Source organism: Podarcis raffonei, chromosome 9 (assembly GCF_027172205.1).
Source record: "Podarcis raffonei isolate rPodRaf1 chromosome 9, rPodRaf1.pri, whole genome shotgun sequence".
NCBI lineage: Eukaryota > Metazoa > Chordata > Lepidosauria > Squamata > Lacertidae > Podarcis > Podarcis raffonei.
The window spans coordinates 28,919,009-28,933,824 of NC_070610.1; the positions used below are offsets into that span (position 1 = coordinate 28,919,009).

General features: G+C 46.8%; 1 protein-coding gene across 7 annotated transcripts in view; it reads left to right on the forward strand.

Moving 5' to 3' along the window:
- Positions 1-2,346: 2,346 nt before the first annotated feature.
- The window catches only part of FAT1 (FAT atypical cadherin 1), a 131,195-nt gene continuing 118,725 nt past the window's right edge, over positions 2,347-14,816 (forward strand). For 5 of the 7 annotated variants that reach the window (XR_008332080.1, XM_053402389.1, XM_053402392.1 and 2 more), the window contains exons 1-2: positions 2,347-2,748; positions 10,987-14,276. Coding sequence is in view for 6 of the 7 variants with exons in the window: in XM_053402389.1 (XP_053258364.1) it covers positions 11,006-14,276 (3,271 nt within the window). In the remaining variant the exon portion in view is untranslated. Of the gene's footprint in view, positions 2,749-5,284; positions 5,360-7,188; positions 7,496-10,986; positions 14,277-14,816 lie in introns of those variants that run through there. The other 2 variants (XM_053402390.1, XM_053402391.1) reach the window with 2 other exon arrangements.

A 14,816-nucleotide genomic window follows, 5' to 3' on the forward strand; every position in this document is an offset into this window, starting at 1 on the left:
GTCATTAAACAATTTGAGGGCTGAGAAATAGCCTCTACCATAGGCTAACAGAATGTAACAAAGGTCAGACCAGTTAATCTTGCAGAGGTGTAGTGGGCAGAATCCTCTATGCATAAGGAATTTCGACTCCATCAATAATCCATTCATTACTGCACAGTATCTGCAGTTTGGAAATTGCTGATCTGGAGTACCCTTGGCATTGCAGCCCAGGATTCCCAGACAACGGCAAGGTGCTTGCTGGATCCTGAAGTTTTCCTCGTATCAACTGTATTAGCAAGAAATGAGACATGCACTATATAGCTGCTGAGCACCAAAAAAATCCCCCAAAAGCCTGTATCATAGTACTTTTGCTTGGGTGGGAGAATGCTGGATTAAGCCCAGAAAGGGAAATATGGATTAAACTGGAATATAAAACAGCGGGATGTCTTTTGGATGCAACAACATTGTGTAAATGCTACGGGCAATGAACAAAGCCCATTTTTTTATGCACGAGGAGCATCTAACATCTGTCCAAAAGCAGCCCAGAATCTACAGTCGAGGTCTGTGTTGTGTGGCTTTGCATCCTGGCAAGTAGAAGGGGAAGAAATGGAGGCAGTGAGAGATTTTACTTTCTTGGGCTCTATGATCACTGCAGATGGTGACAGCAGTCATGAAATTAAAAGACGCCTGCTTCTTGGGAGAAAAGCAATGACAAACCTAGACAGCATCTTAAAAAGCAGAGACATCACCTTACCAACAAAGGTCCGTATAGTTAAAGCTATGGTTTTCCCAGTAGTGATGTATGGAAGTGAGAGCTGGACCATAAAGAAGGCTGATCGCCGAAGAATTGGTGCTTTTGAATTATGGTGTTGGAGGAGACTCTTGAGAGTCCCATGGACTGCAAGAAGATCAAACCTCTCCATTCTTAAGGAAATCAGCCCTGAGTGCTCACTGAAAGGACAGATCGTGAAGCTGAGGCTCCAATACTTTGGCCACCTCATGAGAAGAGAAGACTCCTTGGAAAAGACCCTGATGCTGGGAAAGATTGAGGGCACAAGGAGAAGGGGACGGCAGAGGACGAGGTGGATGGACAGTGTTCTCAAAGCTACCAGCATGAGTTTGATCAAACTGCGGGAGGCAGTGGAAGACAGGAGTGCCTGGCGTGCTCTGGTCCATGGGGTCACGAAGAGTCGGACAGGACTAAACCACTAAGCAACAACACCGCCAGGAAGCAATGGGTTGCTGTTTGTATTAGTATTCAAATGAACCGTGCTTGGGATTTGTGTTTGGAAGAGAGGGGTGTGTGAGAGAGAGTCACTCAGATATCCCTATTTTTCTTCCTTGTTTAGTTCCGCAGGAAATAAGGAGCGACCAGACAGCCAGTGCCACTCTCTGGAGTGGTTGTAAGTAAGAAGGCAGGTAGACTGAAGGCAGGTTCAGGTCACAGAATCATAGAATTGAAGTGCTGGAAGGGATCCTAAGGGTCATCTAGTCCAGCCCCCATTCGTCCTAACGGGACAGCCTCCAGCGTGAATGTGAGGAGAATATGAACAATATGATAATATGGGGCGGGGCGGGATGTACGCCACGTTGAGCTCCTCGGATAAAAGGTGGCTGGAAACCTAATGATAACCGTAAGCTGTTGGAGGGCCATGTGTCAGGGACTATTTAGTTGCGATGCCTGCATAGGGTTGGACTAGATGACCCTGGGGAGTGGGATCCCATCCAATTCTAGGATCCGACGATACTACCAAATACTGTAAACAAACTAGCACTTCCCCCAAAAACCTGCACAGTAAGGCTGCGACTCCGCCTCTTGCAAAGAGCCCCCACCCCGCCTTCATCCAGGATTTTTCACCTGGAGAGCCGAGATCTCGAGAGCCTCGGCTTTGCCTGCGTCTCTAATCGTCGTCGCGGATTGAGACGACTGGGGCAGCTCCGTGACAACGACACGGCGCGGAGGAAGTTTGGGAAAGTTGCGCAGCCAAGCCCCTCGCCCTCGAAGGGTGTTTTTTTGGGGGGGCGGGTCTGATCGCCAGGGTGGCCAGGCTTGCCTTGCGGAGCTGAATTCTGAGTAGCCCTCAGCACCAGGCGGAGCAGAGGAGAGCAGAAGATCTCCCTTCTCCGGAGCGCAATACAGTCGACGGGGCGGGAAGGAAAACCCGGTTTGCAGGCGCGCCCACCTCTAGCGCAGCGGAGGCGACGGAGAGGCGGGGAGCACCGTCCACCCTCTCCGGCTCAGGCGGCCGAGCAAGGAGCGCTCGGCTGCTGCCGTCACCACCGCCGTCTGGCGGGAGAATCCCCCTGTCCAGCGGTGGGGAGCGGGAGTGGGCGGCGCTCCAGAGAAGAGGGAGGGCAGAAGAGGAGGCGGCGGCGGCGGCGAGGAGAGGGAGTGAGTCAGTGAGCCGCTGCAGCCTGCGCTCTCCCCGGCGCTGCAACTCAAGACTACCTATGCATACTCCTTGCCTGGACATGTCTTGACAAACTTGGATTTTTTCCCTTCTCCTCTCGCTTTCCTCTGACTCCCTCCCCACAACATACCAAGTTTTTAAACACCGGATGGGTTCAATCCGGCATGCAGCCACCTGGGATATGGAGACAGGCGCCAGATCTCCCGGGCGCTGCTGGAATACGCTGCTGCCGGGCAAAGTTGGCTTTCGATTTTGATGCATGCCTCTCTTGGGGACCCGAGTCCGCCGGAATGGACTGAAACCAAAGCGGGACTGGCTTGAGGGACGAGACACACGTTGCACCCAGCTGGCCTGGTTGGTGAGTTGACGGTTCTTTTCCTCCCTTCGTTTCTTTCCGTTGAGTGGCAAAGAGTATTGGGCTACTTAATGCATTCAGAGGCTTCTGTGCAACTATAGTTTCGTGGTTGCAATTGATCTGGCCGTCCTGTCTCAATATTGCACGGATCGATAAACGCCCCCGCGCTCTCCTGTTTTCCCCTCCCCCGCACTCTACCTCTCTAGGGCGAGAGAGACGCGGCTAGCTCGTGCAAAAGCCCGCGCCCTTCCGAACGCGATTTAAGTAGCTTTGTTGCAAAAAAAAATTTTTTTTAAAAATTGTTACCGGGGTTTTGCATTCCCCCCCCCCCCCGTAAAGCGCAACTTGTTTTAGAAATGGTGCCTTTGGGAAGGAGAAGCAGGGAATCCGCTCGTTTGTATTGTGGCGCAGCGCCCTCCAGCCGCCGGTTAGGGACGCAGCAGCTCCGTTCCTAGCCTGGGTCCCGTCACAAGCTCAGCCAAGTTCAGCATTGTCCGGAGGAGACACGAGGGAACACGAGGAGGGCTCTCTATGTGCATTGTCCTCTTGCTACTTTGGGTTTGTGTGTGTGTCCCCCCTCCTCCGCCCGCCCTCGTACTGCTGGTTTCTCGGCGTAAGGTGAGCCTCGAGGGCGACCCGTCGTTTCTCCTTTCACTCCACATGCGGGGGGGGGGGCGGGGATGAGATTTATACGTCGAGCGTTTTTATAGCGCCATGATCGTCGGCCACATATTTAGCACTTGCCTCGAGGGGACAATTTTTAATGCAACCGGGAAGGGGGGGTGGGGAAGAGAGAGAATCAAGAAAAATTGAGAGACTAGTGCGAAGTGAAGGCTGGGTTTGGGTGATCTGCCTTATCTCTTGTTCTCCTCCTCCCCACTTTTTTGCTGCCTTTCCGTGGCAAAAAAAGGTAGTTTCCTTCCAAATAATTAAGTTTCTCAGGGGCGGATGAGGAGCGTGGCGGAGAGCTGGGGGATTGGGGTGGCGGTGGCAAGTGTCTGATCACTATAACCCATGGGGCCGAGGTCCCTAGCCCGCCCATAAAATATTTGAGGGGGCCACCCCCCAAAAGTTGATGGGCATTGCCATTCAAATACTGTGGGTGTGTGCAATCATGCGGTCGATTAGGTGAGGAGGGGCTTGCCAGTTCCTCCAATATTTTATTCAAGTTGGCGCCAGGAACCAAGAGTGCCAAACCAACTTAAATATTGGGGGGCAGGTAAGCCCCGCCCCACATAATCGATCACGCACGCCATTTGAATGGTAATACCAATCAACTTTGGGGGGACCTGGTGCCCTCAAATATTTTAGGGGGGCGAAGAAAGGACCCCAAGCCCATAGGAGTTGGTTCCTTCTTTCAGGTTTTGCCCCCCCCCCGTCTCACCCATTCCTTCTTTTCCTATTCTGACTCGGTTCGGAACAAGCTTCGATGGAGGAAAGAGTTTAGGAGCGCTGTATTGCTCTTCCGATCCACACTTGGACAAGCCCGTTTCCCCGAAAGGTTCATTCCGAAAGCGTCGTGGCGGTTTCACGTGTCATCATGCACTGCGACCCTCTCACCCCACTTTAGAAACCTGACTGCTCTTATCTTTTATTGGACCGGTTCGGTTCTCAGCACTTCAGGGAAACCGGCCTAAGCCGTGTCTACTCGGGAGTAAGCCTATTGAGTCCAGTGGGATTTACCTTCGAGTAAACAGCGCCTTGATCGGCGCCGATGCGCCACAGAAGAGAACGGGGACTAAGCTTGCACTTCAGAAACCGTTCACCTGATAGAAAGCTTCACTGCATTCAGTAGGATTCGAATCTGCGTAGGAATGATTAGGACTGTGCTGTAAATCACCTTAATCCCAAATCGCTTCTACTTTACAACTAGGTGATGGATGGTTTTCCAGTTTGGTTAGGTGAGGGGCTGGGCCCTGGCAGGAAAAAACAAGATAATTTTCTCCAGAGTAAGCGATTTACAAAGTGGGCTTGTGCATGTCTGTTCGAAAGTGAGGCTCGCTGGATGTGTCAAATGAGGGAATATTATACACATTTACCTGGGAGGAAGCCCCATTGAACACAGAGTTTGCTTCTAAGTAGACCTGCAGAGAGGGCTGGTTAGCTAGAGGCTATTCCGGAGCGATTGGGGAACGGGAGGCCTGCGATTGCTCCGTTTGATAGCAGTTTGCCAACTCCTGTTGGTAGACGGCGGCAGTGCGCTCCTTCTCCACCTATAGAAATTTACTGTGCCGACAGATAGTCGGTTCCGGGTATTCCCACTTCCAGGGAGTGCAGGTTGCCGATTTTCACATGCATGTATACAATCCTTTCAACAGAGCGAGCGATCTGCTGCTTGGTGGGTTTTTATTTATTTAATCCTCCTCGCCTTTACAGAGTGCTTTCGAGACGTGCCATGAAATGTTAACAGTTGTCTTGCTAGTATTGGCGTACAGTACTTTTTTTAAATATTGAAACTCTGAAATAGAATCCGAAGCCCTCCCATTTTCCCCTCCCCCAGGGGAGGGGGGCAGCTGTCTCTGTTCCTATTGGAGAGCCCCATCTGGAGTCCGGTCTCTCCGAAACAAGGCAGCCATGCATCTAGGTCTCTCCTTGGAAATCCATGCTCCTACGAGTAAGTAGCTAAAATCTCGAAACTGCCCTCCCTTTTTTGCGTGTGAGATTCAAAGTGGAATTAGGAGCGGGTGGAGAAGATGAATGGAAATTCTTACTAGCGCTGAAGCCCAATTTCTACCCGCCCTTGCCAGCTAACAAACAGACCCACCTTGTGCTATGCAGAGCTAGGCGCGCATAAAGCTCTGTTTAGTTTTCACAAGGAGTTAACAGTACGGTGTGGCTGTGGAAGTGAAGTCAGTTGAAGTTGCTTTTCCGATCAGGGACTGGCTGTCGTTTGCGCTGCATCATAAACTGCTGCAATCCAAAATGCTTAGGGAGTGGGACTTGCTCATGAGTAAACCTGTTAAATAGTGTGCATGTGTCTGGCCGGATCCCGTTGGTTGAATGAGTGGAACTTGGTTGCAGTCGTATACCAATTTACCTGGGAATAAATCCCATTGAACCAAGTAGGAGTTACTTGCCTGGGCATGTATATAGGTGATACACTGTATCAGATACAGTATCATAGGATTGGGTGGCAAACTGATCATCGTTATTCTATGAACAATAACTACTTTTTTGGCCACCCAAGTTTTTTAAAACTTTATTTGCAGATGTCCATTCTGCTCTCTGGAGGATTTTTTTTAAAAAAAAATTAAGTTAGAAGGAACTCCTTTAATTCAAGATACGTAAGTGCATTCAAAGCTGTCCGGGCCTCCCAAGATGGTATTTTTGTCCTTCCCGTCTTTAATTTCTGGCTGGGTAATAAGGGGGATGCTGGGAATTGCGCTGCAGGGCGTAGCATGGGGCGCGCTTTGCAAGGCTGGAATTTTGCAGAATGTGGGGTTAGCTTAGCCCAGCTGTGCACGGAAGTGCTGGCGATTATTTATTACGCTCTCCAAAGCGGAGTCGCTGGGAGGTTTGGGCGGTGGAGTGTTAAAAGCCCTGGAGGAGGTAAGATTTGGTTTGCGGAGGCTTCCTTTTTAGGGCTTGCGGCACAATGAGACGAACTCTCGAGTAATTATAGGCTTGGGAACGCGATGAGACGTATTCAAGAGCAGATTGCAATAATTCTCTGCGGAAACCCGGGCGGTTGGAAACAACAAACTTTGAGAACGGAGTGTTGCTTTTTCTTTTAATTAAAAAGAAAGAAAGCATGAAAGATCCCTTGTTCTCGCTTTCTTGATTTATGACATCATCGACCTCATGAATTAAAAGCAGATATTTGAGCCACCGAGGAAAGGATTAACTAGAGAGTGTTAATTAACACGACCGAGAGACCAAACGTCCTTACTCACGAGTAAGCCCCACTGAGATTTTTTTTTTGAGGGGGTGGGTGGGATGTGTTGCTTGGAAAGCTCGATCCTGTGCACGTTCAATGGGTCTTACTCCCATGTAAACGTCTTTCCCAGCCCTTGCTTCAAAGCGATTTCTTCTGAATTGCACAGGGACTCGTTTCGGAGCCAACGTGGCCCGATCCGAAGCTGTTCCTCGGTGCGAATACGTTTCAAGTGAGATTTACTCCCGAGGAAGCCTTCCCGAGCCGGAAGGCTTTCTGCGTTTGCTCTCGGCTCTCTCCCAGCTTGATTTGCTCCTTTCCTTAGAAAAGAGGAGTGGGAAAGAAAGAAAGAAAGATAGTGGTGGCGTTTGATCTGCAGGGTTATAATCACTCCGGAGCCAGATGGTGGCGAGGCGCGGAGCCGCTGAAAAGTGTGGTTTTGGTTTTCATGCCAGAGAAATTAGTTCCGGAGGCGGTTTGTGGCGGCTGCCCCTGCTTTTGGCGGAGGAATCCGGGGGCGAGAGAGAGGGAGAGCCGCTTCGGAGAAAGGAGACCGGCGAGGGACGGAGGGGAAAGAAAGAAAGAAAGAAAGAAAGAAAGAACGCGCGAGCTCGCCAGGAGACGCTGCCCGGCTGCTGGCCATGCCGGACGGGGAGCTCCAGGTCCCTCGGGTGGGGAAGCGAATTCCCCCTCGGGCGAGGCAGAGCTGAGCGGCGAGGAACAGGGCGCCCGCTCGCCCTTGCCCGGGGGAGAAACTTCGTGGGAAGAAAGTTGTTGGAGAGCCAGCAGGGCGCCTTCTTCCCCGCCTGAGGCGCCGCGGAGGAGAAACTTGGGAAACAGGGCGCACTGGCGGAGTTGGAGCCGGGCTTGAGGCAGGTAGCGACGGGCGGCGTTGTGAGGTGGCGGCGCTTGGTGCCTTGGTTTCTTCTTCTTCCCCTCCCCCTTGTTGCCCCTAGAGAGTCGCCCCCCTCCCAGCGGAGGTGGGATGGCTGGGGAGGGGGGTGGACTCGACGTGCGGTGACTAGCAAGTGGGGCGCGAGGGGCAGCGCGGAGCTATTGTGCTGCTGCTGCTGCTGCTGCCGTGAGCCGGTCAGGGCAATACCAAGGGGGGCGGGGGGTTGACTTGCCAAATCTGCTCTCTTCTAAACTCCCCAGGATAGGTTACTATGATATCTTGTTGCTGTGTTATCTTGGCTTTTGTGTAGCCCTTAATGTTGGGAGGACAGAGCACAATCCAGCCAGAACAGGAGGATTCCAGCAAAAGTGCCAACTTCAATAAAATATTTGGGGGGGGACCCACATAGTCGATCCCACGAGTTTGAATGGCAATGCCCATTAACTTTCAGGAGCTCTCAGATTTTTTTTGGGGGGGGGGAGAGGGACCTCGGCCCCTAGGAGTTCGCTCCTATGGATTATAGGGTCTTTGTCTTTGATTTCGGGACAGCCTAAGTTACAGCTGCTCCAATACCAGGGAGAAGGAGTCCCCCTTTTATTTTCACAAGTTTTTCATAGTTGGAAGGGACTCTTGAGGTCAAACCACATGCAATGCAGGAGTATGCAGGTGGCCCTATGAGGATTGAACCTGCGACTTTTCCATTACCAACACCACACTCTAACCATTTGAGCCAACTGTGGCTTTTGTTAAAACAGTACTATCTTTCCCTCTGCTCATCGTCCCCAGAACCCATTTATTACCTGGCTGAGCTGATGAAAAATGGGAGAACATGAAGAGTAATTATCTCTTTCCTTATTAGCAGACAGTGGAAGGGAGAGAATAGTTAACTATGGACTGAGGTTGTGATTTTTCTTCTTAGGACTCCCAGAATTGTCTGGAGGGGGAGAGCAAAGCTTGATTTACTTTCCTATCCTTAGTAGAAGGTGTGCGTAAGTTCTCTCTCTGTGTTATGCTTGTAATGGCAGAGTGTATACTCCTTACCAAGAGTAGGGTATTGTGAATCATCCCCCACCCCCCAGCCCCGGAAATACCTTGGGTGTAACTCCCATTGCAGTTCCACATTTAATTCCCATCAGTTTCAGCAGGAAAGCTAAGCCCAGGCTTATCCATGCAATTCTATTTATTTATTAAGATATTTGTAGACTGCTTACCCTCCAAAAAATTCAAAGCGGTATACAAAAAAAAAAAAAAAAAAAAGCCATACAATGCCAACACCCAGAACAGCATAAAATACAGTTCAGGCTTGCAGTGTCCAGTAAAATACAATAAATTAGTCAGCTTATTTATTCAGATCATTGGCATTTACTCCTTGCAAACTATTCCCCCCCCATGCTTAAGGAAATAAACCCTGCTGGATCAGTCTAATATCCTCTCTTGACAAGCATACTCTAACTGTGGCCAACCAAATTCCACTGGGACATCAGTGGGACTTCAAAGTGCTCAACTTTGCCTGAGTGGTGGCCTTGATCTTTCTTTCCTTTTCTTTTTTGTTGGCAGTTTCTGCAGTAGCATGACCCTCATACTCTTTTGGAAGGATAAATACCAGAGTTGTTCAGAGAGGAAGAACTCAAAAGTAATTATTGTAGGCTACAATCTTAAAACACACTTTCTAGAGAGTAATCCCCACTGAATACAGTGGGACTTTCTTCCAAGTAAACTTTAATAGGATTTTGCTTTTGCCTCATGTTCTGATAAAATACAAAATAACCTGCACATTATGGTAACGCAGCCAACAAAAGGATTATTATGGTCTTCTTTCTACAGTTAAGTGTATGTGCAATCTTGAGTAAAGCTTCAATGATCTAAACCCGCCTATGCTTTCAGGTTCAGAATTGAGCAGTTTGCAAGTAGTAGTCATGTGCTTTGTTGAATAAGTGATGGTTGGAATAAACAGTTTGGCACATGCAATTTTATAAAAAGTTGAAATGGTTATTTATCATAGAGGAATGGTTTATTTCTTCTTGTTCTTCGATGATAACTGCACTCAGGATTTTAGTGAACTACTGCAATATCATGGGTTGTATACAATGCTGCCTGAATCACCTTCCACTTGTGCAATGGGACTGCCCCATCCTCTTCTCTTCCTGTGCACCCCAACAATCTGTTGCAGAGGGTCCCCCAACCCTCTGGAGCAAACTTTGAGGGTGCTCTGGGGCCTGCAGAGAAGAGGAGGTGGATGATTTGTTGCACAAGCAGAAGTCCGTTGCATGCAATCCCATGTATTAGGGTTAATCCTAGCACTTCCTAGAGTTTCTGTTGTTGGTCACATAACATTAAGTGCAATTAAGCATGTTGGGAAGCTAGTATGATGAACAGCTTCTGGCATCTCTCTTTTCTGAATTGTTCAAGAGCAGAACTGGAACATTGATTTAGTTTCTTCCCATCTTTCTAAAAAAATACTTGGGCAAATCACTTTATTTTAAAGCATTTTATAATCTGCTTAATATTTTAAAAACTCATGTGGGTTTGTAGCCTTTGGTAAAGGGTAAAGTAGGTAAAAAGAAGACTTAATTTCTTCTGTAGTATATTTTTGCTTTCCGGTGAATAGTAGCTCAGAGCTTGAATGACCTGCCTTTACTTTCCCAATTAGAATCATAGCCATTAGAAAGACAGAAAGTACAGGTGTAAAGGCACTACAGCTATTATTCATTATAGTGGTATTCGGGTGGCATTACTGAAGTTGTTTCCCCTCCCTCTTCCTGTGGGACAGAAAAGGGCAGGTAAGATAGTTGGGCGTTTCTTTCTCTTATCTCAGAAATAGTGCTGCATCATTCTGCCTGATCAAAGGAGTGCTGTGGTGCTTTTGCCCAAGAGAGGCAATCGGCTCTATATGACTGAATTTAACCACTCCTTTCTTGGGTTGGCAAGAATACAGAGGAAGATCATTGCAACTACAGTGGTACCTCGGGTTAAGTACTTAATTCGTTCTGGAGGTCCATTCTCAACCTGAAACTGTTCTTAACCTGAAGCACCACTTTAGCTAATGGGGCCTCCTGCTGCTGCCACGCTGCCGGAGCATGATTTCTATTCTCATCCTGAAGTAAAGTTCTTAACCCAAGGTACTATTTCTGGGTTAGCGGAGTCTGTAACCTGAAGTGTATGTAACCTGAAGCGTATGTAACCTGTATTAGGAGACAACTGTTATTTAGCCTAGGGAAGTAGCACTAGGTATTGTTTTCAGGGAAATCCCTTGAACTGTAAACTCAGCTTTCCATTTCAGATTTTGGTTTATTGATTTGTAGAGAATACATTGGTTGTGACTGATAGCATTCTTTCTTGGGCAGAGTTCCTTACGTCAAGCGAGGGACTTGCATGGTGGTTCCTTTTCAACAAGTCTATGGGGAGTGAGTAGCAAACTTTCCATAATAGTTTGGAAAACCCTGATTGATATCCTTTTTTGTTTTTGTTTCAGGTTTTTGGAACTTGCCTCCATGGAGAGCCATTTGACCATGTTGCTGCTGCTCCTCTCGCTGCTTGTGCAGCATTTTGGAAACTGTGAAGGGAATCCAAGATTGCATCACACGTCGCCAATGCAGTTTACCCAAACTCATTACAATGCCACGGTGTATGAAAACTCTGCGGCCAAGACTTACGTTGGACATCCGGTGAAAATGGGCATTTATATCACGAACTTGCTGTGGGATATAAAATACAAAATAATTTCTGGGGATAACGAGAACTTGTTCAAAGCGGAAGAGTATCTATTAGGAGACTTTTGCTTTTTACGAATACGGACCAAGGGAGGGAACACAGCTATACTTAACAGGGAAGTCAAAGACCATTACGTGTTAACTGTCAAAGCAATAGAGAAGAGCACAAATATGGAAGCTCGTACGAGAGTCCGAGTGCAAGTGTTGGATACAAATGACTTACGGCCTTTGTTTTCTCCAACTTCTTACAGTGTTTCATTGCCTGAGAATACAGCAATAAGGACGAGCATTGCCAGAGTTAGCGCAACAGATGCAGATATTGGAACCAATGGAGAGTTTTATTACAGTTTTAAAGAGAGGACAGATATGTTTGCTATACATCCAACCAGCGGCATAATAGTCCTGACTGGCAGACTTGACTATTCAGAGACAAACGTTTATGAAATGGAAATCCTTGCTGTGGATCGTGGGATGAAATTGTATGGCAGTAGTGGCATCAGCAGCATGGCAAGGTTGACGGTTCATATAGAACAGGCGAATGAGTATGCTCCGGTTATCACAGCCCTTACGTTGGCTCCTTCAGAGCTTGACAAGGATCCATCATATGCAATCGTAACAGTTGAGGACAGGGATCACGGTTCAAATGGAGAGGTAGCGTCTTTGAGCATTGTGGCGGGTGACCCTCTTCAGCAGTTTAAAACTGTGAGGACTTTTCCAGGAGGAAAAGAATATAAAATAAAAGCTGTTGGCAGTATCGATTGGGAGAGCCAACTGTTTGGCTATAATCTAACTCTGCAAGCTAAAGATAAAGGAAATCCTCCCAAATTTTCTCCTGTCAAAGTGATTCATGTGGCATCCCCAAAATTTAGATCGGGACCAGTCCAGTTTGAAAGAGCTGTTTACAGGGCAGAAATAAGTGAATTTGCCCCACCAAACACTCCTGTGGTTATGGTAAAAACTCTGCCTACTTATTCCCATTTGAGATACGTGTTTAGAAACGCACCAAGCAAAATCAGATTCCACTTGAATCCTTATACTGGGCTTGTTAGTACTTTAGATCCCATAAATGCACAGCGTGCATCCCATATTGAATTTGACATTATGACAAGTGACAGAAAAGCCTCTGCAACAGTATCGATTAAAGTTATAGATATGAATACTCATTCCCCTGAATTTACCCAGACTTCTTATAAAGCTTCGTTTGATGAGAATGTTCCTATAGGTACAAGTGTCACGAGTGTGAATGCAAAAGATCTTGACGAAGGTGAGAATGGCTATGTGACATACAGTATTGCAAATATAAGCCCTGTTCCTTTTGTAATAAACCACTTTACTGGTGTTATCAGTACCTCTGAAAACTTGGATTATGAATTAATGCCAAGAATCTATAAATTGAGAATTCGAGCTTCTGACTGGGGCACACCATATCGCCGAGAAGTTGAAGTCCCTGTTACTATAGCTTTAAATAATTTGAATGATAACACTCCACTGTTTGAGAAAATAAATTGTGAGGGAACAATCCCCAGGGAACTTGTTGTTGGAGAACAAATAACAACTGTGTCTGCTATTGATGCTGATGAGCTGCAGCTGGTACAATACCAAATTGAATCTGGAAATGAATTAGATTTGTTTAGTTTAAATCCAAACTCTGGGGTGCTTTCCTTGAAGCAATCATTAGGAGATGGCTTGGGTGCAAAAGCAACTTTTCATAGCTTGAGAATAACAGCCACAGATGGAGAAAATTTGTCAGCCCCATTATATATTAACATTACTGTCATTGCCAGCCGCAAACCAGTATACTTAGAATGTGAAGAGACTGGTGTCGCCAAAATGCTGGCGGAGAAACTTCTGCAGGCAAATAAGCTGCATGGTCGTGGTGAAGCTGACGATGTGTTTTTTGACACTTACTCTGTGAATCTGCATGCGCCTCAGTTTGGAAATAGCCTTCCCAAAAGCATTGAGGTAAAAGAAGATCAACTCATCGGTTCCAGCATCATACATTTGAATGCTAGTGATCTAGATACTGGTTTCAATGGAAAGCTTGTCTATGCTATCTCTGGAGGTAATAACGATAGCAGCTTTATCATTGGTATGGAGACGGGAATTCTAAAAATCCTTTCTGCCCTTGACCGAGAAGTAAAAGATAAATATACATTGAATATTACTGTTTATGATCTTGGGATACCACAAAAGTCTGACTGGCGTCTTTTAGATATCAGGGTTCTAGATGCCAATGACAATTGTCCAGAATTCTTACAGGATAGCTATTTTGTGGACGTGACCGAAAACACGAACCTAAATACAGAAATCATTCAAATAGAAGCCATAGACAAAGACTTGGGGACTAATGGGGAAGTGAGATACTCTCTTCTTACAGATACTGACACGTTTGCCATTGATAGCGTGACAGGTATTGTGAAAGTTGTGGGGCTTCTGGATCGTGAAGAGCAACCTGTGTATTTTCTGAAAATAGAGGCCAGGGACCAAGCTAAAGAGGAAGCACAGTTATCTTCAACCGTTCTGCTGAAGGTGTCTTTAGAAGATGTCAACGACAATCCTCCGAAATTTATCCCATCCAATTACCGTGTGAAAATTCGAGAAGACCTTCCCGAAGGAACAATCATCACATGGCTAGAAGCCCATGATCCTGACTTGGGCCAGTCAAGCCAAGTGCGGTATAGCCTTTTAGATGGTGGGGATGGAAGTTTTGACGTAGATAAACTTAGTGGAGCAATTCGTGTTGTACAGAGGCTGGATTTTGAGAGAAAACAAGTTTATAATCTGACGGTACGGGCCAAAGACAAAGGCAAACCAGTATCATTGTCGTCTACCTGTTACATTGAGATTGAAGTAGTTGATGTAAACGAAAACCTTCACCCTCCACGCTTTCCCAGCTTTGTGGATAAAGGTTTTATAAGCGAAGATGTTCCCATTGGTACTTCAGTGATGACTCTGTCGGCTTATGATGAGGATACAGGAAGAGATGGTGAGATCAGATACTCAATAAGGGATGGATCTGGTGTTGGAATTTTCAGAATAGATGAAGAAACAGGTAAGAACTTGTTACCTATAACATTGCTTTCAAAATAAGACCTTGAGTTAAATATCCTTGAAACAAACAATAATTTATTTGTGTGCAGCGCATCATAGTGTTTGAAGCCTCTGAAATCAGTGAACGGTGTTTCATTTTTGTTTGCTACTTTAGTTTTTGTGTGAGGGTGGGGCTGGGCCAAGGCAGAAAGGAGCAGTGCTGGAAATACAGAAGACAACGACATCCCTTGTGCAGGTTCCTATATTCCCATACTTTGGTGCAATATTTAATCGACTTTCTGGGGTGTAAGCTCCACTTCCTTCTCAGTTGACTTGGGTTGCACTGTCAGTCCCGGGAACTGCCTATAGGCATTGTCCATAAGAAGGAGCCTTTATTGGAATATTTCTAAAGATACTTTCTTTTATAAGGTTAAAAAGTAGCAGCATGCAAAATGTATACAGTGCAACAAAGATGCAAGGCCCAACTGTATGAATGAAGTGGTGTAAACAAGGCAGCATGTTTTAGTGATCAGATTTACACAGTTGTGTAGGAAAGGTATGA